Source organism: Notolepis coatsorum, assembly GCF_963971535.1.
Source record: "Notolepis coatsorum genome assembly, chromosome: 1".
NCBI lineage: Eukaryota > Metazoa > Chordata > Actinopteri > Aulopiformes > Paralepididae > Notolepis > Notolepis coatsorum.
In genome coordinates, this window is record NC_140165.1 from 76,963,032 (window position 1) to 76,985,277 (window position 22,246).

The window sequence follows — 22,246 nt, forward strand, 5'->3', positions numbered from 1 at the left end:
ATACAGGTATACAATGAAATGCGGGTGGTCTTGCCCGCAACGATGTGTAATACAGTGGTACATATAATAGAATCAAAAGAAGGAAACAACATTGTGCAGTAACAGGTAGCAGGTAACATGGAGTGACATCTCGGTATCTGTACATAGTTATTTACAGAGCATATGGGACATGCTAGTTAGCTTTGGTAGTGCAATACACTGTTCCTGTTATTCTAATTTAAAGTGTCCTTTCCTTTGGCCATAAGTGTGCGTGTGTGCGACATGAGTGTGTGCCCGCTCATGTTAAAGTGTTAAGTGGCTGCTCGTGTGTGAGCGTGCACAGTGTGCGTGTCGTGTGTGTGTTCATGTGTGCTTGTGTGTGGACATAGACTAGGGCTGGGCGATCATCACTATAATAGTGTTATTAGGGTCTAGACTAGGGCTGGGCGATCATCACTATAATAGTGTTATTAGGGTATAGACTAGGGCTGGGCGATCATCACTATAATAGTGTTATTAGGGTATAGACTAGGGCTGGGTGGTCATCACTATAATAGTGTTATTAGGGTATAGACCATGTTACCAGTCACACCATGTTACCTGTTACCTGTTTATTGCACAATGTTGTTTTTATTGGATTCTATTATATGTTGTACCACTGTATTGCACATCGTTGCGGGCAAGACCACCCGCATTTCATTGTATACTTGTATGCCGTGACAATTAAAACTCTTGACTTGACTTGACTAGACTAGGGCTGGGCAATCATCACTATAATAGTGTTATTAGGGTATTATAGACTATAGGGCTGGGCGGTCATCACTATAATAGTGTTATTAGGGTATAGACTAGGGCTGGGCGGTCATCACTATAATAGTGTTATTAGGGTATAGACTAGGGCTGGGTGGTCATCACTATAATAGTGTTATTAGGGTATAGACTAGGGCTGGGCGGTCATCACTATAATAGTGTTATTAGGGTATAGACTAGGGCTGGGTGGTCATCACTATAATAGTGTTATTAGGGTATAGACTAGGGCTGGGCGGTCATCACTATAATAGTGTTATTAGGGTATAGACTAGGGCTGGGCGGTCATCACTATAATAGTGTTATTAGGGTATAGACTAGGGCTGGGTGGGCATCACTATAATAGTGTTATTAGGGTATAGACTAGGGCTGGGCGGTCATCACTATAATAGTGTTATTAGGGTATAGACTAGGGCTGGGCGGTCATCACTATAATAGTGTTATTAGGGTATAGACTAGGGCTGGGCGGTCATCACTATAATAGTGTTATTAGGGTATAGACTAGGGCTGGGTGGGCATCACTATAATAGTGTTATTAGGGTATAGACTAGGGCTGGGTGGTCATCACTATAATAGTGTTATTAGGGTATAGACTAGGGCTGGGCGGTCATCACTATAATAGTGGTATGTAAGGGATAATGTATAGCTACGAGGTCATTGTCGCAAAATAATTGACCGACACAGAGTTTCAAATACCGAGGCGCCTCGCCGAGGTGTTTTAAACGTCAGTGAAGGTAAATTATTTTGCTACAATGACCGAGTATAGCTATACATTATCCCGCTTATTACATGGCTAACTTACTAACAATATACCTAATTCATTTTACGAGATCAAATGCAGACGCAGTTCTGTTCTGTCGTTCCCGCTGTCATCGCCGGCAGCTTGCACTGATGACTGAATGCAGCTGTGCATATGCTGAGCAGCTGAAACAGTGTGTGTCAGTGGGCTTGATTACTCCAGCTGCGAAAAACAATAATCACCGGTGGTTATCGAAAAATAATTCACCGCTGTCGGGGGCTATTGACCAATCACAATCAAGCATTTCGGCGAATGAAAAAAGGGTTTATTACATGGCGTTTTAACATTCGCTGAAATGCTTGATTGTGATTGGTCAATAGCGCTCGGTTGCCCATAGCAGCGGCCCGTTATTACTCGATAACGGACGGCTGCCAGGGGCAACCGAGCAATAATGACCGCTGTTCGCAGCTGGAGCAATCAAGCCCACTGACACACACTGCATCAGTGCAATCAGACACACCTGCCGGCTGCCGGCGATAATAATAATAACTTTATTTGGGCTGACACAGAACAACTGCGTCTGCATTTGATCTCGTCTTGTCGATGGTGTAAAATGAATTAGGTATATTGTTAGTAAGTTAGCCATGTAATAAGCGGGATAATGTATACCGAGGCGCCTCGGTCAATTATTTTGCGACAATGACCTCGTAGCTATACGTTATCCCTCACATAGACTAGGGCTGGGCGATCATCACTATAATAGTGTTATTAGTTTGGATGGGATAAACGCTAGGGCACCATTGGAAATGAGACTTTTGTCTCAGTGGATTTTCCCTTGGATAAAATGACGGTTAAAGTTCCTCCTCCACTTGTGCCAGACTCAGCCTAATACAACTAAAGGTGGTACACAGAGTACACTACAGCAAAGCAAGACTAGCTGAAATCTACCCAGACTCCAATCCCAATTGTGACCGCTGTAATAGCCCACAAGCTGATCTCTCTCACATGTTTTGGTCCTGCCCGGGTCTTAGACCATTATGGTCCTCGATATTTAATGTGCTCTCGATAGTACTAGATACCACAATACAGCCCTGTCCACTGTTGGCCATTTTCGGCGTACCAGCTGAACCTCTCCCTATTAAGCCAAACGATACTGACATGTTGGCTTTTGCCACACTCTTGGCCAGACGGAGAATACTCCTAGCCTGGAAACTGTCTACACCTCCCCCCTTCTCCGCCTGGCTAAAAGATATGGTATCGTTTCTAAAACTAGAGAAGATTAAGTATGCACTTAGAGGAGTTAACGGAAAATTCTTTAAAAAGTGGCAGCCGTTCATTTCCTACTTTAACAGCCTATCTGTTCTCCCTCCTGACTGAGTGTCTTCCTTCTTTGAGTGATCCTCCCATCTAACCAGGCCCAACAGTACTATGTAATACCACCAGATAACTATGTAGATACTCTATAATTGATTAATGTACCATATCTGACTCAGACTATTTTCCTTTTGTTTACTATTATTATTATTTTTTTATTATATTATTATTATTTTTTTTATTATTTTTGTATTTTGTATTTAATTTAATTTAACTGTATCATTGTAAGTAGCAATTGCTATTACTGTCTGTAATCTAACCTTTTCTATGGTTGTATGCTATGTACGTAACCCTACCTGTTGATCCGTGGGGTGGGTTTGGGGGTGGGTTTGGGGGTGGGATGGGTGGGGTAGATTATACAAAAAAAAGGGGAAAAAAAGGGTGAATGAATAATTCTGACTTTGTAATTGTACAAACTTGCTTCACCAATAAAAACTTTTGCTTTAAAAAAAAAAAGTGCTATAGAGATAACATCCAGCCACTAGATGTCGCACTAGAGCATGTAATTTCACGTCCAATCAGGTGCATTCCACGTGGGGAAATGGGAAATAGGGAGGGGATAAATACCTGCAACATGTAAACAACAACATTCATTTTGGACCCGCAAACTTTTTTTAAATGATAAATCCATGAATCAATAACTTATTTCGGGGGAAAAAGCAACACTTTTAATCTGCACCTTTCTAGAAGCTCTGTGGATATATTATTTAAAATAAAATTATTACTCTACATAAACATTTAATTAGGCAGTATTTCATAATCTTGTTTATCTCTGAATGCAGGTGTCACAGTGCTACCTTGTTCAAAATGGTCTTTTCTCATCCAATTTCCATAATCTCTTAATGTCATTTTGAAATGTATGTTTGTTGACATTATTTGGATTAAATAATCAAATATATAAAAAAAATAAATTACTGGTATTGTGAGGACACATACCTTTGCGTGACTCCATCAATCAATCAATCAATCAATCAATTTGTATTTATATAGCACGTTTACAACAGTTGTGACTGTACCAAAGTGCTTCACACATATACTAAATATAAAAGTGCAAAAAGTGCAAATACAAATAAGTGCAGATAGAAATAAAAACAAAATAAGAATAAAAGAAAGAAAAGTGCAGTAGAATCAGCTCCGTGACGGTATACCTTGCAATACGGTGTAACTCCTAGCCCTGGTGTAGACGTTTCTCTGTACTTACAATCAGGGACGTGCACAGGACTTTAGAGGGGCAGGTGCTCAAAGGCTGAAAAGGGCACTATACCTGTGTGTCTTTTAACCGAGCGAGCGAAGCGTGCAAACCCGATTTTTAAGGGCCCTTTTTGGGCAGGGGGGGGGGGCCTTTTTATGCTTTTTGGGGGGTTTTGGTGATCAAATATTGAATATTGCACTATAATAATCAGTGCAGGAGCTCACTTATCCTTGAAAGACACTTTTATCACTGACTTAAAAGGCCCATACATCTCCATAAATGTTCAGGGGGGAGGGAATAAGTGCTTACCCTACAGACCCCAAGAAGTGCTGTATATTCTGTATTGTTTAATATAAATGCCTTTTTTATCCCAATCCCGATTTGTATTTGAAATCCCATCGGACTTGACTTCTTCGTATCCCTCAGTGAGTGTAATACCAGCATTCAACTGTATGCGCCACAGCGGTTTCTATCATCATCATCACCACCACCCACGCTATGCATAAAATATATAGGTCCGTGGAGAGGCACGCTGAGGAGGCCGTGCAAACTGCAATGGAATATGGGGCATCTCTCTCTCTTTACCTAATATTTTGATTATATCCTGACATTTTTCAGTTGGAAGGGCAGTCTATATGCGTAATGGTGAAAAGAAATGTTTTTTTTAAGGGCACCTTTTTTATGAGGCTCAAAAAGGCAGGTGCTCAAGCACCCCTTGGGCTCTATGTGTACTGTGCACGTGCCTGCTTACAATGCTGGTTTTGAGATCTGATCATTTGACCTGGAAACGACCCATATCCTTCCTCCCTGGTGTGTTTGACTTAAAACTGTGTCTTTCCTTCATCCCGCTCTTTCTTCTCCATCTCTTCCCTCTCCGTCTCTCTTTGGACATTGCTCATAATATATATCCACACTGTCCCACAGATTGCATCTAGATGATGTTGATTGATCACAATTCAAGCCTGACCGCCTCTAGGCTGGTGCCTGACTCAACGGATCACAGTGCGATCAGGCATATCACTCGCTGTGTCCTGGCGTGACCAAAATGATAAAAGAGTACTGTAGCCTTAGCCTCTGTGAGTCCACACTGTGCCATAGAATAGAATAGAATAGAATAGAATAGAATAGAATAGAATAGAATAGAATAGAATAGAAGTACTTTATTGATCCCGAGGGAAATTCAGCACTCAAATCAAATCAAATCAAATCAAACTACAGATTCAAGATTCAAGAGATTTATTCGTCACATACATGTACGTACACGAGACGTGTAGTGAAATGAAGGTGGCCATGCCCGCCTTGATTGTGCAAAAAATACAAATAATAATAGAATAAAATAGAATAGATAATAAAATAGACATGATAAAAAGCACTAAGATAAAATACAATACAATGCTAAGCTTACGAATTAAAGGTAATGAGTCCTATATATACTACTATACAATATACTATACAATATACAGTTATGCTATATATAACTATACTATACTAGCTATACTAACTATACTATACAAACACATACAGTTATGTTTTTTTAAAGTGACCTTTTTTGTGTTTAAAGTGACCTGTAGTATGTTTGTGTGTGAGAGAGTGCAGGATTGGTGGTGTGTGCGTGTGTGTGCGTGTGCATGCATGCATGCAAACATGCGTGTGTGCAAGCATGCGTGTGTGCGTGCGTGCGCGCGCGTGGGTGTGTGTGTGTTCATGTCTGCTTGTCTGTGTGTGTGCAGAGACACGCTCACACTAAACATTTACTGTAGGTAGTAAAAAATCACAAATCACAAAAAAGAATAAAAATGATATATTATATCAGGGATAAACATTGTGCAGGTGTTTCTGTCTGTGTGCACAGCCTTTGTATATCAGTGCGTGACTGCGTGTATATCTGTATGTAGGTACTGTACATAACTGCACATGTGTCTGTGGTTGTAGGCCTACCGTCCGTGTGCCCAGCGGGCCTCCATCCTGTTCTTCGTGCTTAACGACATGGGCCGCATCGACCCCATGTACCAGTTCTCCCTGGACGCCTACATCGACCTCTTCAACCTCAGCATTGGAAAGAGCCAGCGCCGCCACAAGCTGGTGGAGAGGATCTCCCACCTCAATGACTACCACACGTACGCTGTATACAGGTAGAGAATCTCCCACCTCGATGACTACCACACGTCAAGGGCGTAATTTTATTTTCAATGGACACATTTTGGGGCGTGGTCACAGTGGCGTTGTTTCAGTAAAAGCCAAGGTATGGCAAGGAGGGAGGGTGGCTGTAGCGGCCGATGCTACGTATAGTTGGAAGGTCGCGGAGGGGGGGGTGGGTGGGCGTAGATTTTTTTTTAAAATCAGTTGTGCAATAGTACATTTTGGTGAGTTGTTTCTATACAATTCACTTATGACAAGTCATAACGCTGCGCGAGTCTCGGAACGTGCATACTGCGTTGTGTAAGAGAGAGAGAGAGAGAGAGAGAGACCTGTCCCAGGATTCCCCCCCGCCCCTGTCGCCTGTTACTGTTCCGCAACTGTAAGTTACTTCCGGGGTAGGCCTGATTGGCCCCGACAGGCACGTGACAGGCGCGGCCACGCCCCGCGGCGCGCAACTTTCTCTGCCGTGCGGCACGCTCCGCGGCAGCATTATGTAGCAGTAATACGCCCTTTTTCACTATCCAGAAATAGCTCAATTGGCAATGCTGCATTTGTGTGTATCCTACTGTCTGTTGCTGGCAAGTTCGATTCCCGTCAATTTTTATTTAATTTTTTTTAACATGCATTCGTTCGCCGTTAAGTTTAGGCATGTTAACTTTAAGCATTGTTTCGGAGTTGGTTAAGGTTAGGCATTGTTTCGGAGTTGGTTATGGTTAGAAAGGTTAAGTTTAGGCGCTGTTAAGGAGCTGGTTAAGGTTAGAGTTTGTCTTAGAGAATGGCAATATTCTTTCGGAGTTGGTTATGCCTTATGGTTAAGGTTAGGCATGGTTAAGGTTAAGGTTAGGCATAGTTTCGGAGTTGCTTAAGGTTAAATGGTTAAGTTTAGGCGCTGTTAAGGAGCTGGTTAAGGTTAGAGTTTGTCTTAGAGAATGGCAATAGACAGCCTATTTCCGCGTTGCAGCGCGAGGCAATAGACAGCCTATTTCCGCGCGACAGCTCTCAGCAGCCTCTTTGCGCGTCCTGAGGCTGCCGCGGGGCGTGGCCGCGCCTGTCATGTGCCTGTCGGGGCCAATCAGGCCTACCCCGGAAGTAACTTACAGTTGCGGAACAGTAACAGGCGCCCCTGTCTGTACTCCTCAAGAGCCCCCACCTTTTCACTTTCTCTCCCATGGACTCCCTCCACTCATGAGCAATATTCCTCCACCTGCTGGACAATTCTCAACATTGCACCTTGTACATTTATGTCTGCTCAAACTGTCTGTCTTTCTGAGTGTTCTCACCATCCTGCTGTCTATCCCTGTGTACCTCTTGCCCCTTGTTTTCTCTTGTCTGGTATAGCTTGATTATTGTCTTTAGTGTTTTGTCCCCAGTGTGTTTTGTGATGTTATTCAGTATTTTACCCCAGGGTGTTCAGTCTTTTTTTGTGTGTTTCCTTCCTGGTTGTCTCACCCCATGTGCGTCTCGTTTAGCGAATTGCCCTGCTGTCTCTCTAGTGTTAATTGTTCCCCATATATCTGGTGTGTGTTTCCTACTCTTGGTGTCGGTTCATTGTTTCGGTTCCTGTTGGTGTTTCATGTTTCCTGATTATCCTGTCCTTGCTGTTCCCTCGTCCTTGCTCTGTCATTTGTTCCTTGTCTCCCTATTTCAGTAAGTCTAGTTTTTCAGTTTGTGTTATCATCTTTGTTTTTCGAGTTTTCAGTTCGGTTTTGGTCAGTGTTTGTTTGTAGATTTAGTTTGTGCCTTCTCTTGCCAGCTCTGCTGAGGTTTTGTTTCATGCTTTTTGTACTCTGCTCGCTGCCAGCCTTGCTGTGCCTTTTTTGTTGTGAATATCTTTGGTGCTGCCCTCTTTTTGAAGTAAAGACATTTTTGAGATAATTCACCCCTGGCTCCACGTCTCGTATTGCCTATTGCCTCTTCTCCTCATCCTGTTTGCATTTGGGTCCTCCGACAACACTAATCCCTAACAGAATGAACCTACCAGAACTGGACCCAGCGAACAGGATGGGGGAGGCCTTGCGCACCCTGACCTAATTTTTTGAAGGTGATTTTTCGGCCTCCACCCTTGCTGAGAGGATGTCCATCATGGAGCTAATCCGCTCCATCGCGGGTTGGCATCCTGACCTGACTCAGCAGATGATGGTTTTGTCCCTCAGGACCGAGTACATAATGGCCCGTTTTCCCTGTGCTACAGCCCCGTCTGATAGCTTAGCCCCTGCAGCTAACCAGGCCTCAACAGCTAGTACAGCCCTGTCTGATAGCTTAGCCTCTGCAGCTAACCAGGCTTCCACAGCTAGTCCAGCCCTATCTGCTAGCTTAGCCCTTGCAGCTAACCAGGCCTCAACAGCTACTGTAGTACAGCCCCGTCTGATAGCTTAGCCTCTGCAGCTAACCAGGCTTCCACAGCTAGTCCAGCCCTATCTGCTAGCTTAGCCCCTGCAGCTAACCAGGCCTCAACAGCTACTGTAGTACAGCCCCGTCTGATAGCTTAGCCCCTGCAGCTAACCAGGCCTCAACAGCTAGTACAGCCCCGTCTGATAGCTTAGCCTCTGCAGCTAACCAGGCTTCCACAGCTAGTCCAGCCCTATCTGCTAGCTTAGCCCCTGCAGCTAACCAGGCCTCAACAGCTAGTACAGCCCCGTCTGATAGCTTAGCCTCTGCAGCTAACCAGGCTTCCACAGCTAGTCCAGCCCTATCTGCTAGCTTAGCGCCTGCAGCTAACCAGGCCTCACCATCTAGTACAGCCCTGTCTGATAGCTTAGCCTCTGCAGCTAACCAGGCCTCAACAGCTAGGACTGCCCCGTCAGCTAGCTCGTTCCCTATGGTCCCTGTTTCTCTGGTCTCGGTTCCTTGGACTGGCCCTCCAGCTAGTATTGACTATCCTGCTAGGACTGCCCCTTCAGCTTTCAGGATAGGTTATGTCCGTGTTACTCCGACTACTAACACTTTAGCCCCGTCTGTTGGCAGTGCTCCTGCAGCTAGTAGATCTAAGAGAGCTAGCCAGGCCTCCACAGCTAACCCTGACTCTACTGCCAACCTAGCCCCTGCTAGTGTAGCCCCAGCTGCTATGCCCAGTCCGGCTTCTACGCCCGGCCCGGCCTCCACGCCCGGTCCGGCTCCCATGCCTGACCCAGCCTCCACGCCCGGTCCGGCTCCCACGCCTGACCCAGCCGCTATGCCCGGTCCGGCTTCTACGCCCGGCCCGGCCTCCACGTCCCGGTCCGGCTCCCACGCCTGACCCAGCCGCTACGCCCAGTCCGGCTTCTACGCCCGGTCTCTAACCCCCCTCTCCGGGCCTCTGTCCCCGTTTCCAGCCTCCTCTCCGGGCCTCTATCCCCGTCTCCAGTCCTCCTGATCCCGTGCCCCGTGCTCCCCTCTCCGGCCCTTTTCCTCTGCCCCACTTCTCCTATGCCCCTCCTGGGTTTCTGTCGCTGCCCCCCTGCCCCGGGGTCCCTTGTCCCGGCCTTGTCCATCCTGAATTTTTCCCCCGGACTCTCCCAGTATTCGCCTTCCCTGGATCCCGACCCCTCATCTTGCCCGTTCCCAGACGGTCGTTTTTGCCGTCTGGAAGCCGTCCTTGGAGGGGGGAGTACTGTAAGGGCCCACCTGTCCCAGGATTTCCCCCCCCTGTCTGTACTCCTCAAAAGCCCCCACCTTTTCACTTTCTCTCCCATGGACTCCCTCCACTCATGAGCAATATTCCTCCACCTGCTGGACAATTCTCAACATTGCACCTTGTACATTTATGTCTGCTCAAACTGTCTGTCTTTCTGAGTGTTCTCACCATCCTGCTGTCTATCCCTGTGTACCTCTTGCCCCTTGTTTTCTCTTTTCTGGTATAGCTTGATTATTGTCTTTAGTGTTTTGTCCCCAGTGTGTTTTGTGATGTTATTCAGTATTTTACCCCAGGGTAAATTGCAGTCTCCCGTAGGTGTTTTTTGAGAGTGCTTTTGAGATAATTCACCCCTCGCTCCACGTCTCGTATTGCCTATTGCTTCTTCTCCTCATCCTGTTTGCATTTGGGTCCTCCGACAACACTAATCCCTAACAGAGAGAGAGAGAGAGAGAGAGAGAGAGAGAGAGAGAGAGAGAGAGAGAGAGAGAGAGAGAGAGAGAGAGAGCACTATTTATTATCTACAAAGCAGGCATGGCCAGCACCCTCATTTCACTGTCTGTATGCGCCCCCAGACATCATATTTGAAGACCCTGATCAGATAGGCCACATTTATTTGCTTGATCCATTTACATTGGCTGCGACGATACATTGGCCTGAGCTATTATTATGCAAAGACAGGTAGCCAGGTGGGTACTTGGCGGCTTGGTTGTTTATTCTGAGACAAAGAGCAGCCACCTCTGTCTGGCGTTCAACTACAACGCGGCAGCGGGCGTCACAAATGACACGCAAATTAGATGATTTTGTCACAAGCCAATGGCTCGTCCCTCGCCAAGTACTCACCTGGCTACTTGTCTTTGTATAACAATATAGCTCAGGTCGTCAGAGACCTGAGCTCAAAGAGGGAACAAGCAGCCGTTTTCCGTGTGGTCCTAGTGCCGCGTCGCGTCTCCGTTTATTATCGTGTAACATTGTTTTGGACGGTAAAAGAGGTTAATGACAATCTCCCACCTCAATGACTACCACACATAGGCTATGCTGTGTTTTTTAAGTTAGGAAGCATACCCTACCATACCTTGAAGGTAGGGAGCATAATGTATATGATGTGACCTTGGAGGTAGGGGGCATGCTGTAAGATGTGACCTTGGAGGTAGGGGGCATGCTGTAAGATGTGACCTTGGAGCTAGGGGGCATGCTGTAGGATGTGACCTTGAAGGTAGGGGGCATGCTGTAAGATGTGACCTTGGAGCTAGGGGGCATGCTGTAGGATGTGACCTTGAAGGTAGGGGGCATGCTGTAGGATGTGACCTTGGAGCTAGGGGGCATGCTGTAGGATGTGACCTTGGAGCTAGGGGGCATGCTGTAAGATGTGACCTTGGAGCTAGGGGGCATGCTGTAGGATGTGACCTTGAAGGTAGGGGGCATGCTGTAGGATGTGACCTTGAAGGTAGGGGGCATGCTGTAAGATGTGACCTTGGAGGTAGGGGGCATGCTGTAAGATGTGACCTTGGAGCTAGGGGGCATGCTGTAAGATGTGACCTTGGAGGTAGGGGGCATGCTGTAGGATGTGACCTTGAAGGTAGGGGGCATGCTGTAAGATGTGACCTTGGAGGTAGGGGGCATGCTGTAAGATGTGACCTTGGAGCTAGGGGGCATGCTGTAAGATGTGACCTTGGAGCGAAGCAGTTCACACTGTGCATGTTGTCCCCAGGTACATGTCTCGTGGTCTTGGAGCTAAGGTCAGAGTTCACACTGTGCATGTTGTCCTCCCCAGGTACATGTCTCGTGGTCTTGGAGCTAAGGTCAGAGTTCACACTGTGCATGTTGTCCTCCCCAGGTACATGTCTCGTGGTCTTGGAGCTAAAGTCAGAGTTCACACTGTGCATGTAGAATGAATGAATTAATGAAAACTTTATTAACAGATTGCAGAATGGGTACAGTACAGTACAGCTCAATACATACAATTGTTAAGGGGATGCAGACCAGAGAAAGACTTTTGTCTTGTTTACATCAGGGTCCCCCATTTTCAATTCATCGTAACATATATGACATACATGACATACAGATAGACAGTACTGCTACATCTTTACATTTATGACATACCAGATTTGCAAATACAGTACTGTTTGTGATACGAAAAGAGTCCAGAAAAAAAGTATATACATTTGACGTAGAAACTGTACATTGGAGGAGGTTGGGTAGGTGGGGGAGGGTGGGGGGGACTGTACGTTGGAGGTGGTTGGGTAGGGGGGGGGGGGTTGAATAGAAGTGGGGGGGGGAGGTTGGGTAGGAGTGGGGGGGGGGTGTTGGGTAGGAGGGGTGGGTGGGGGGCACTGTACCACTGTACAAGCAAAACTGTACATTGGAATATTGACAAGACCATACTTAATAATTTAGGTAATTTACTGTACATTGGAGGGGGTTGTGTTAGGACATTTACGGGTGCCAGTTTCGAATTGCAGTCTCCCGTAGGTGTTTTTTGAGAGTGCTTTTGAAAGTGGGTAGTGATTCACATTCCTTTACAGCTTTGGGTAGGGCGTTCCACATTGATGTGGCATAATTGCGAAACGTGTTTAGTCCCTTGTTTGAGCCGAATCTGGGTTTAACATGATTTGTGGAGCTCCTTCTGGTGTTGTGATCGTGGTATTCACTAACCTTTGGGAAGTATTTTGACATGTACATGGGTACCTTGGTCGTGTAGTGTATCTTGTAGACCAGGCCAATTGCAAGTTGCTGTACTCTGTCGTCTACTCTAAGCCATCCTAGGTTGTCAAAGTGGGCAGGGGTGAGGTGGGTTCTAGGAGTAAGGTCAAGCAGTAGTCTGACCAGTTTGTTTTGAGATGTTTGTAATTTTGTTTTTAGCGCCTTTCAGGTGCTTTGGTACCATGAGGTGCAAGCATAGTCGTAGTACCCTTGAATGAGTGCTCCTGCCAGAGTCTTCAGGGTATTCTTGTTTACCAGTGAGGAGATCCGGTACAAGAATCGAGTTTGTTGGTTGACTTTTTTTATTACATTGGATGCCATTTTGTCACAGGAAAGATTTGCCTCTAGGATGGAACCCAGGTAGGTAATAGGTACAGGTACATTTCTTGTGGTCTTGGAGCTAAGGTTAGAGTTCACACTGTGTATGTTGTCCTCCCCAGGTACATGTCTTGTGGTCTTGGAGCTAAGGTCAGAGTTCACACTGTGTATGTTGTCCCCAGGTACATGTCTTGTGGTCTTGGAGCTAAGGTTAGAGTTCACACTGTGCATGTTGTCCTCCCCAGGTACATGTCTTGTGGTCTTGGAGCTAAGGTCAGAGTTCACACTGTGCATGTTGTCCTCCCCAGGTACATGTCTCGTGGTCTTGGAGCTAAGGTCAGAGTTCACACTGTGCATGTTGTCCTCCCCAGGTACACGTGCCGTGGTCTTTTTGAAGTCCACAAGCTGCTCTTCAGCTTCCAGATGTGCACCAAGATCATGGAGGCGGCTGGAGAGCTGAACACGGACGAGTACAGCTTCTTCCTGCGAGGAGGCCTGGTGGGAAAACACAGACAACACAGAACACCTGTTGATATTTCCTTTGATTTTCAAAATAAAACATGACACGCTTTCCATTTTCAAAGGCTTGAAACACTAAATGCCCCAAAGGGCGTTCTTTAAAAAAAAATTACAAACTAGAACTGTATATAAATATCACTACCTCTCAAATAGAGGCTGCAGCTTCTCATCTGATTTCTAAAATTAAGTTGGGCTGCAAAGCAGTTGCCTTTTGTGTGTCCTAGTTAGCTTTACTCTCCAAAGAGATTGGTTGGGATGGATGGATGGATGGATCAGTGAGGGTGATGGATGGATCAGTGAGGGTGATGGATGGATGGATCAGTGAGGGTGATGGATGGATCAGTGAGGGTGATGGATGGATCAGTGAGGGTGATGGATGGATCAGTGAGGGTGATGGATGGATGGATCAGTGAGGGTGATGGATGGATCAGTGAGGGTGATGGATGGATGGATCTGTGAGGGTGATGGATGGATCAGTGAGGGTGATGGATGGATGGATCAGTGAGGGTGATGGATGGATGGATCAGTGAGGGTGATGGATGGATCAGTGAGGGTGATGGATGGATCAGTGAGGGTGATGGATGGATCAGTGAGGGTGATGGATGGATCAGTGAGGGTGATGGATGGATCTGTGAGGGTGATGGATGGATCAGTGAGGGTGATGGATGGATCAGTGAGGGTGATGGATGGATCAGTGAGGGTGATGGATGGATCTGTGAGGGTGATGGATGGATCAGTGAGGGTGATGGATGGATCAGTGAGGGTGATGGATGGATCAGTGAGGGTGATGGATGGATCAGTGAGGGTGATGGATGGATCAGTGAGGGTGATGGATGGATCAGTGAGGGTGATGGATGGATCAGTGAGGGTGATGGATGGATGGATCAGTGAGGGTGATGGATGGATCAGTGAGGGTGATGGATGGATGGATCTGTGAGGGTGATGGATGGATCAGTGAGGGTGATGGATGGATCAGTGAGGGTGATGGATGGATGGATGGATGGATAAGTGAGGGTGATGGGTGGATGGATCAGTGAGGGTGATGGATGGATCAGTGAGGGTGATGGGTGGATGGATCAGTGAGGGTGATGGGTGGATGGATCAGTGAGGGTGATGGATGGATGGATCAGTGAGGGTGATGGGTGGATGGATCAGTGAGGGTGATGGGTGGATAGGTGTTGGCCATCAACCTGACCGTCCCCCCAGCCCGTCTGTCCACCATGGGGTCAAGAGCCTTCAGCCGCTCTGCCCCTCGCCTCTGGAACTCCCTCCCCCCCCCGACATCAGGAACATTGACTCCATTATCGCATTTAAAACCCACCTCAAAACCCACCTGTTTAAGCAGGCGTATGTCTGATTGTATTGTAAATTTGATTGTGATTGTAAATTACCGGTAACTGTTTTTTATTGTTGTACGGCGACCTTGAGTGCCTTGAAAGGCGCATTATAAATTAAATGTATTATTATTATTATTACTACTGCACATAAACGTATTTATTAGGAGGTGCCTTTGTGGCTTATTTAGTTTTTTTCTATAATACCTCTTTATTGAGTGTTGTCCTGTTTTTTGGACTTGATTTATTTGGATGGATGAATAGGTGATTGATGGATGGAGGATGGATGGAGCGTGGGTAGGTCGTGGATGGATAGGTGGGGTGATGGATGGATGGACGGAGGATGGATGGAGAGTGGGTAGGTTGTGGATGGATAGGTGGGGTGATAATAATAATAATAATAATAATAATAATAATAATAATAAAAACAGTTAAATTCATAATCACAGTACATTAAAATAAGAAAAATAAAAATATATAAAATCAGACAGAAAATAAAATCAGACATACGCCTGCCTAAAAAGGTGGGTTTTGAGGTGGGTTTTAAAAGAAATGATAAGGAGTCAATGTTCCTGATGTCGGGGGGGGGGGGGGGGAGTTACAGAGGCGGGGGGCAGAGCAGCTGAAGGCTCTTGACCCCATGGTGGACAGACGGGCTGGGGGGACGGTCAGGTTGATGGAGGAGGCAGACCTGAGGGACCGGGTGGGAATGTTGATATGAAGGAGGTCGGACAGGTATGGAGGGGCGAGGTTGTGAATGGCCTTGTATGTATGGAGGAGGATCTTGTAGTCTATGCAGAGTTTAATGGGAAGCCAGTGTAGTTGGCGTAGGACGGGGGTGATGTGACTGATGACAGGGGTTCTGGTGATTATGTGGGCAGCAGCGTTCTGGACCAGTTGGAGCTTATGGAGGAGTTTGTGGGGAGACCAAAGAGAAGGGAGTTGCAGTAATCTAAGCGGGAAGTGACGAGGGAGTGGACCAGGATTGCGGCGCTGTTGGGAGTGAGTGAAGGGCGGAGGCGGTTGATGTTGCGAAGGTGGAAGTAGGCGGACCGGATGATGTTATTGATGTGGGAATGGAATGATAGGGTGCTGTCGAGGACGACACCCAGACTCTTGACCTGGGGGGAAGGGGAAACCAAGGAGTGATGGATGGATGGACGGAGGATGGATGGAGAGTGGGTAGGTCGTGGATGGATAGGTGGGGTGATGGATGGATGGACGGAGGATGGATGGAGAGTGGGTAGGTCGTGGATGGATAGGTGGGGTGATGGATGGATGGATGGAGGATGGATGGAGAGTGGGTAGGTCGTGGATGGATAGGTGGGGTGATGGATGGATGGATGGAGGATGGATGGAGAGTGGGTAGGTTGTGGATGGATAGGTGGGGTGATGGATGGATGGATGGAGGATGGATGGAGAGTGGGTAGGTCGTGTATGGATAGGTGGGGTGATGGATGGATGGATGGAGGATGGATGGAGAGTGGGTAGGTTGTGGATGGATAGGTGGCGTCTATTCTTTTACCAACGGATTTCCAGTTCCGCGTTCACGTTCTGCGATCTGATTGGCCACTGACGTTTCTGGTGCGATCTGATTGGCCACTGACGTTTCTGGTCATGTGACATGTGCGCCCAATCGCGTGACGCACCCATTTCCTCCTCAAACAGCAGCAAACTACCTAACGCCTAGTTTATCACTGGTTAAACTTAGGCAACTCTTTCGAAGTTGGTTACGGTTAGAGTTTGGAATCAGGGCTGGTGTTCTATCGCCATGCTCTAAGACAAACTCTAACCTTAACCAACTTCGAAAGAGTGCCTAAGCTTAACCGGTGGCAGAACTTGCCGTCACACCATTGGCGCGACCAGAAACGTCAGTGGCCAATCAGAGCGCAGAACGCGAACGCGGAACTGGAAATCCGTTGGTAAAAGTATTCAGGCGGATAGGTGGGGTGATGGATGGGTGGACAGACAGATAGGATGGACAGACAGATAGGATGGACAGACAGATAGGATGGACAGACAGATAGGATGGACTCATGTATCTTCTCTGTCCCCAGGTCTTGGACAAGGAGGGCCAGATGTGCAACCCGTGCAGCAGCTGGCTGCCCGACTCCAGCTGGGACGACATCACGGAGCTGGACAAGCTGCCCAACTTCCACGGCCTCGCGGGTTCCTTCGAGCAGTTCAACCGGGACTGGAACCTGTGGTTCACCAGCACCGAGCCGGAGAACGCCACGCTGCCGGGTCAGTACAGCAGCAGATCCGCGAGCCCTGATACACACGTGTCTGTGGAGTGTTGCCGAATGTGGTGCCCGTTGTTAAACTCTTGATAAAATGGCTAACGCTAAACAACAATAGTTAAATAGACCTATATTTTGCAATATAATTTAGTCGTTATGCCAATTCCCTTCCTGGTCGTTGCGCTTTTACCTGTCGGTCTGGGGAGGGTGAAGAACTACCACATGTCTTCCTCCGATGTGGAGTCAACCAACCGCTTCTTTTCACCTGACAGCAAGGACTCTCACTGGGGGAGTGTAACGCGTTGGAGGATCACACTATCTCCCCCAGTTCCCTCCCTCGCTGAGCAGGTGCCGCGACCGACCAGTAGGAGTCGCTGTGTTTACAACGACCAGGACACATACCCCACCGGCTCCCCACCCGCTAACACTGCCAATTGTGTTAGTAGGGACGACCGACCAAGCCGGAGGTACCGCTGACAGCTGGAATCGATCCCAGAGTCTCTGCGGTGCGCTGCGCTACCCGGCCGCCCTTACAGATCACACTCTCAATGTATTTCAATGATACAATTGATATAGTCCAAAAATACCTCAAATTGGGGGCTTTAACACCAAGACCAGTTCACTATGTGGGACCGTATAGTTATCCTGATGTGAGAGTGGGAGGAAGGTGTGTACGTTTCTGGGAGACAGAGATGAAGAGGAAAAGACTTCAAGTTTCAAGTTTCAAGTTTCTTTATTAGTTGTCATACAGAAGTACAGAATACTTTTATACAAAATGCTTCTTTCTGTTACGCTCCAGAGACTGTGCTAAACAAAAATAGATAAGTATAAAATAAAATAAGTATAGCAAGTAAAAAATAGAAGTCACGTACGTAGACACAAGTGTTCAGTATGTACATATGTACAATGTTCAATGCAGAGTAGAAGTAACTGAGTTACCATACAATATACTATACAATATACTAATATACAATATACTATATAGTGCAAAGCAGAAATGGGATGAGGTACAATTTAGGTACAATTTACAGTAAGGTGTATGTAAGTAAAGGTATGGGTTGTAGTGCAAATTCTTTACCAATCAATATAAAGTGTGTTTAGGTGTTCTAAAGTGTGTAAAGTGGGCGCTGCAGTGAGTTGTTTGTTTAAAGTGAGTGTGTGCGTGTGGATGTGTGTGCTGTGAGTGCATTTGATGGTTGTTACATAGTGTTATAGTCGTTGAGCATCCTGATGGCCTGGGGACTTCAGCGTTTTCATTATTTGTCAGGCGTTTCTCTGTATTAACACGTTTCAGGATTTGATCTAGTGTGGTTGCTATTGTCTCTTTTTGATAAAGAATGCATTCTTCCTTCATGTGCATATATGGGGTTTGTTATGAGTACCTTTTGATGATAAATATATCTCCTCTGACTCAGGGCTGGTACAGATAGGAGCCTCCTGTACAAACCAGATGATGTGACTCATAGCAAGTTTTGACTCGTTAATAAGTCACCTTGATGTCACAGTCAAAGAGGCTAAAAGCTAAAGAAAGCTTCTGTGATTTCTGCCAAGTATGAAGGTTTTAGGTGAAACTTTCATCTGTTTTTAACATTATTCTTTGAAATGATCAAAGAAGGAATCTAGGATAATAATAATAGCAGGAATTAAATTAGGTGACGTTAAGCTCGCTATGAATTTGATCAGAGGAGTTTCTTTTGGTTGTTTGTTGTCTCGTATTTCTTCTCCCAGCGGCTCATTGTGAAAACCATATTGTTTATTCTTCATGCCGGGGGTGATGTGCAGCATCGTGATTCATGGGTTGTTTTGTTTTAACTGGGAGTTTTAGGAAGTTTTCACTGTCGTACAATCTTTATAAAAAAAACACATCTCTGGCTGTTACAGCCATTAAGTTAGAAATCAGTAGCTCATTGTTGTTAGCTAAGTGTCTAGGTCTAGTACAGTCACAATCTGGAAGTGTGTTGATTAGATCTGCCATCAGCTCTATTGTTCAATCTTTCAAAATGTTCAGTTGCTATTGCATGCTTATAAGCATATGTGTGCATGCTTACCAACTGTCTCGCCTGTCTTATTGCAACACTACTATCACCGACATCTAAGAAGGGAGATCCCCCCTTGAACGGCCCTTCTAAGGTTTCTCTCCTCCACATTGCCTGTGGTGCATTTTTTCCTATTGCTAGGTTTTAGTGAGTTTTTCCTTACCTTCGCGTGGGGTATGTCTGGGAGTGTTGCATTCATTTATTTTATTTATTTTACATTTGTTGGACCTTATGGTGTTCTTGTTCTTGTTTTTGTTTTGTTCTTGATTTATTGTGATGTTTCTTCTTGTTCTTGTTTTTGTTTTGTTCTTGATTTATTGTGATGTTTCTTTTTGACTTGTAAAGACGTGTCCGGCCCATGGGGACATTAATGTGTGTTGTCGGCCTTACAAATACATTTGATTTGATTTGATTGGGAGTATACAGTAAGATGTAAATAAAAAAGAGAAGAAATTATGTATATTATTTGGTATTTATTTAGTATATATATGATATATTTATATTTATATAAATGTATTTATATATAAATGTATTGAATTGTATAGAGATACAGGGTGTATACATATAATTAACAATAGAATAAAATTCTATAATTAATTTGTGATGAATAGTTAAAAAGGGGTAGGAATTGAGGCGGTTAGGTGGCCGAGCGGAGATTGCGTTCGTCACCAACCCCGGAGCTGTGAGCTGGATTCGCCTGTTCGAATCCAGCTCACAGCTCCGGGGTTGTCACCAGCTTGGCTGGCCGTCTGCACTAATACAATTGGCTGTATTAGAGGGTGGGAGAAGCTGGCGGGGTGGGTCCGGGTCGTTGTAAACAGCGACTCCTACAGTTCGGTCGGGGCGCCTGCTAAGCGCGGATAGGACTTGAGGGGGATAGTGTGATCCTCCCACACGCTACGCCCTCTCGATGAGAATCCGCGCTGCCAGGTGAAAAGAAGCGGTGATTGGCTGGACGTGTGTCGGAGGAAGCACGTGGTAGCCTCCACTCTCCCAGATGATCTGACTGTGGGGGGTAAGTGCGCAGCGACCAGGAAGGGACTGGGAATTGGCATACGACTAACATTGGGATGGGAGAAAATCGGAGGAAAATGGAGGGGGAAAAAAGACCAAAAAAAAAAAAAAAAAAAAAAGGGGGTAGGCATTTAAAAAAGGTGTATACTAGGGATGTTCGATATTGGCTTTTTTACCGATACCGATATACCGATATTGTCCAACTCTTAATTTCCGATACCGATATCAACCGATACCAATATATGCAGGGTTCCCCCCCCCCAAAAAACGGAATCATTTCAGGTAATTAACATTACATATCTCTTGTCGTGGAATTAACACAACATTATGCATACTTTTGACAATAAAAAAATCTGAATGTGTTCTTACTTGCTTGCCTGGGTAAATAAAGGTTAAATAAATGAAAAAAATATAAAAAATATTATTCTTTTCTTTTTAAAACCAATACCGATAATTTCCGATAATATCGGCCGATAATATCAGTAATGTTATGGTTTGTAACCGACCTCAAACGCAACGGCACAGAGAGGAAGTTCAGAGTTAGCCAAAGCAAGGGCGTATTTATTTACAGAGTCACAAGATGGAATGAAGTACAGCAATCGAACAAACGGGGAATCTGGCATGTGAAGATGTTGCGGCTCTGCAGATACTCCCAGTAGGTAGTGGTGAGGAATTGGCTAGTGACGTTGAAGCGGCTCTGCAGATACTCCCAGCTTTCACTCCCGGTGGAAACGGAGAGAGAGAGAGAAATCAGAGTTAGCCCAACGAACACACAGAGGCAGGGAGGTGACTGATCCAGTATAAATCCAAGTGACTTGATCTTCGGTGTACCACACACAAGTTTAGCTGAGTCCAGAGAAAAAACAATACGGTATCTTCAGTGTTAATCTAACACAAAATTAGGTGAGTCCTGGTACAAACAAAAACGGGATCTCTTCGGTGTTCACCAAACACACAAAAAACTGATAATCCAAAAGACAGTTTCCAAAAACTCACCAGAGCGCAACGCGAGAAGCGGGCAGATAACGAGGCGAAGCTCCGAACGGGGAACCAGGTTCTCCACAGCAGTTCTCCACAAAAGATCCTGGAGAGCAAAAAGACAGGAACAGCGACGGGGAAGGCAGGTATATGCAGGTGTAATTCAGAATGACCCAACATCGATAGTAAGGGGGTCTGAGCATATAAAGCCTTCAGGGGCGCTAATTACAAGCTGTGACAGCTGCGGGATGAGATTGATACTTGCTCCAAAAGCGAGTGGCGGGGAAAGCACCAATCAAACACGGCACCTTAAAGGAACGGAGCGCGTGGCGGGGAATGCATTAATCACATAGTACCTTAAAGGAACGGAGCGTGTGGCAGGGAGCGGACCAAAACCTCACAAGTATGCCGATAATATCGGACATCCCTAGTGTATACCTCTTCCTACTCCTTTTTCGAACAGGGTAAACTATGATTTGTTTATCTGTTTCTCTTTTTGTTGTCTTTTTTTATTATATTTGTATATACGTATATATGTCAAATGAACAGATATATAAAAAAATGTATACTTGTTCAGAAAAAAATATATTTCATTCATTCTTAAAGAGGGTCTATGCATGTGATAGAAGCATCTTGAAGTCGTCGGACCGCAAGGCGTTCTGGGTAATGTTCCCCCCATTAGGGCATGCAGCCTCTCCCTCCTTGTCACATTTTATTGTTTATCACACTCTGCCCCACCTCCCTCTGCCCCCCCCCCTCCTCCAGGTGGATGGATCTGTAACGAGCTGCAGAGGATGCTGATCGTGCGCTCTCTGCGTCAGGACCGCGTCTCCTTCTGCCTCACCTCCTTCATCGTTAACAACCTGGGCTCCCGATTCGTCGAGCCGCCCGTCCTCCACATGAAGGCTGTGAGTGGGGACTGTCACCTCCCTCCCTCCTCTCCTCTCCTCTCCTCTCCTCTCCTCTCCTCTCCTCTCCTCTCCTCTCCTCTCCTCTCCTCTCCTCTCCTCTCTCTCTCCTCTCCTCCTTCCTCCCTCCTCCTCTCCTCTCCCCTCCTCCCTCCTCTCCTCCCCGCCTCTCTCCCCTCCCCTCCCTCCCTCCCTCTCCTCCCTCCCTCCTCCCTCCTCTCCTCTCCTCTCTCCTCCTCTCCTCTCCTCTCCTCTCCTCCCTCCCTCCTCTCCTCCCTGCCTCCTCTCCTCTACTCTTCCCTCCTCTCCTCCTTCACTCTTCTCCTCCCTCCTCTCATCACTGCCCCTCTCCTCCC

General features: G+C 46.2%; 1 protein-coding gene across 1 annotated transcript in view; it reads left to right on the forward strand.

Annotated features, from left to right (window-relative positions):
- dnah2 (dynein, axonemal, heavy chain 2) overlaps positions 1 to 22,246 on the forward strand; it is a gene marked incomplete at both ends in the record, with an annotated part of 509,699 nt that overhangs the window by 402,060 nt on the left and 85,393 nt on the right. The window contains 5 exon segments of the mRNA XM_084326360.1: positions 6,024 to 6,223; positions 13,233 to 13,359; positions 16,772 to 16,962; positions 21,748 to 21,756; positions 21,758 to 21,890. Of these exon segments, the coding sequence (XP_084182486.1) occupies positions 6,024 to 6,223; positions 13,233 to 13,359; positions 16,772 to 16,962; positions 21,748 to 21,756; positions 21,758 to 21,890 (660 nt within the window).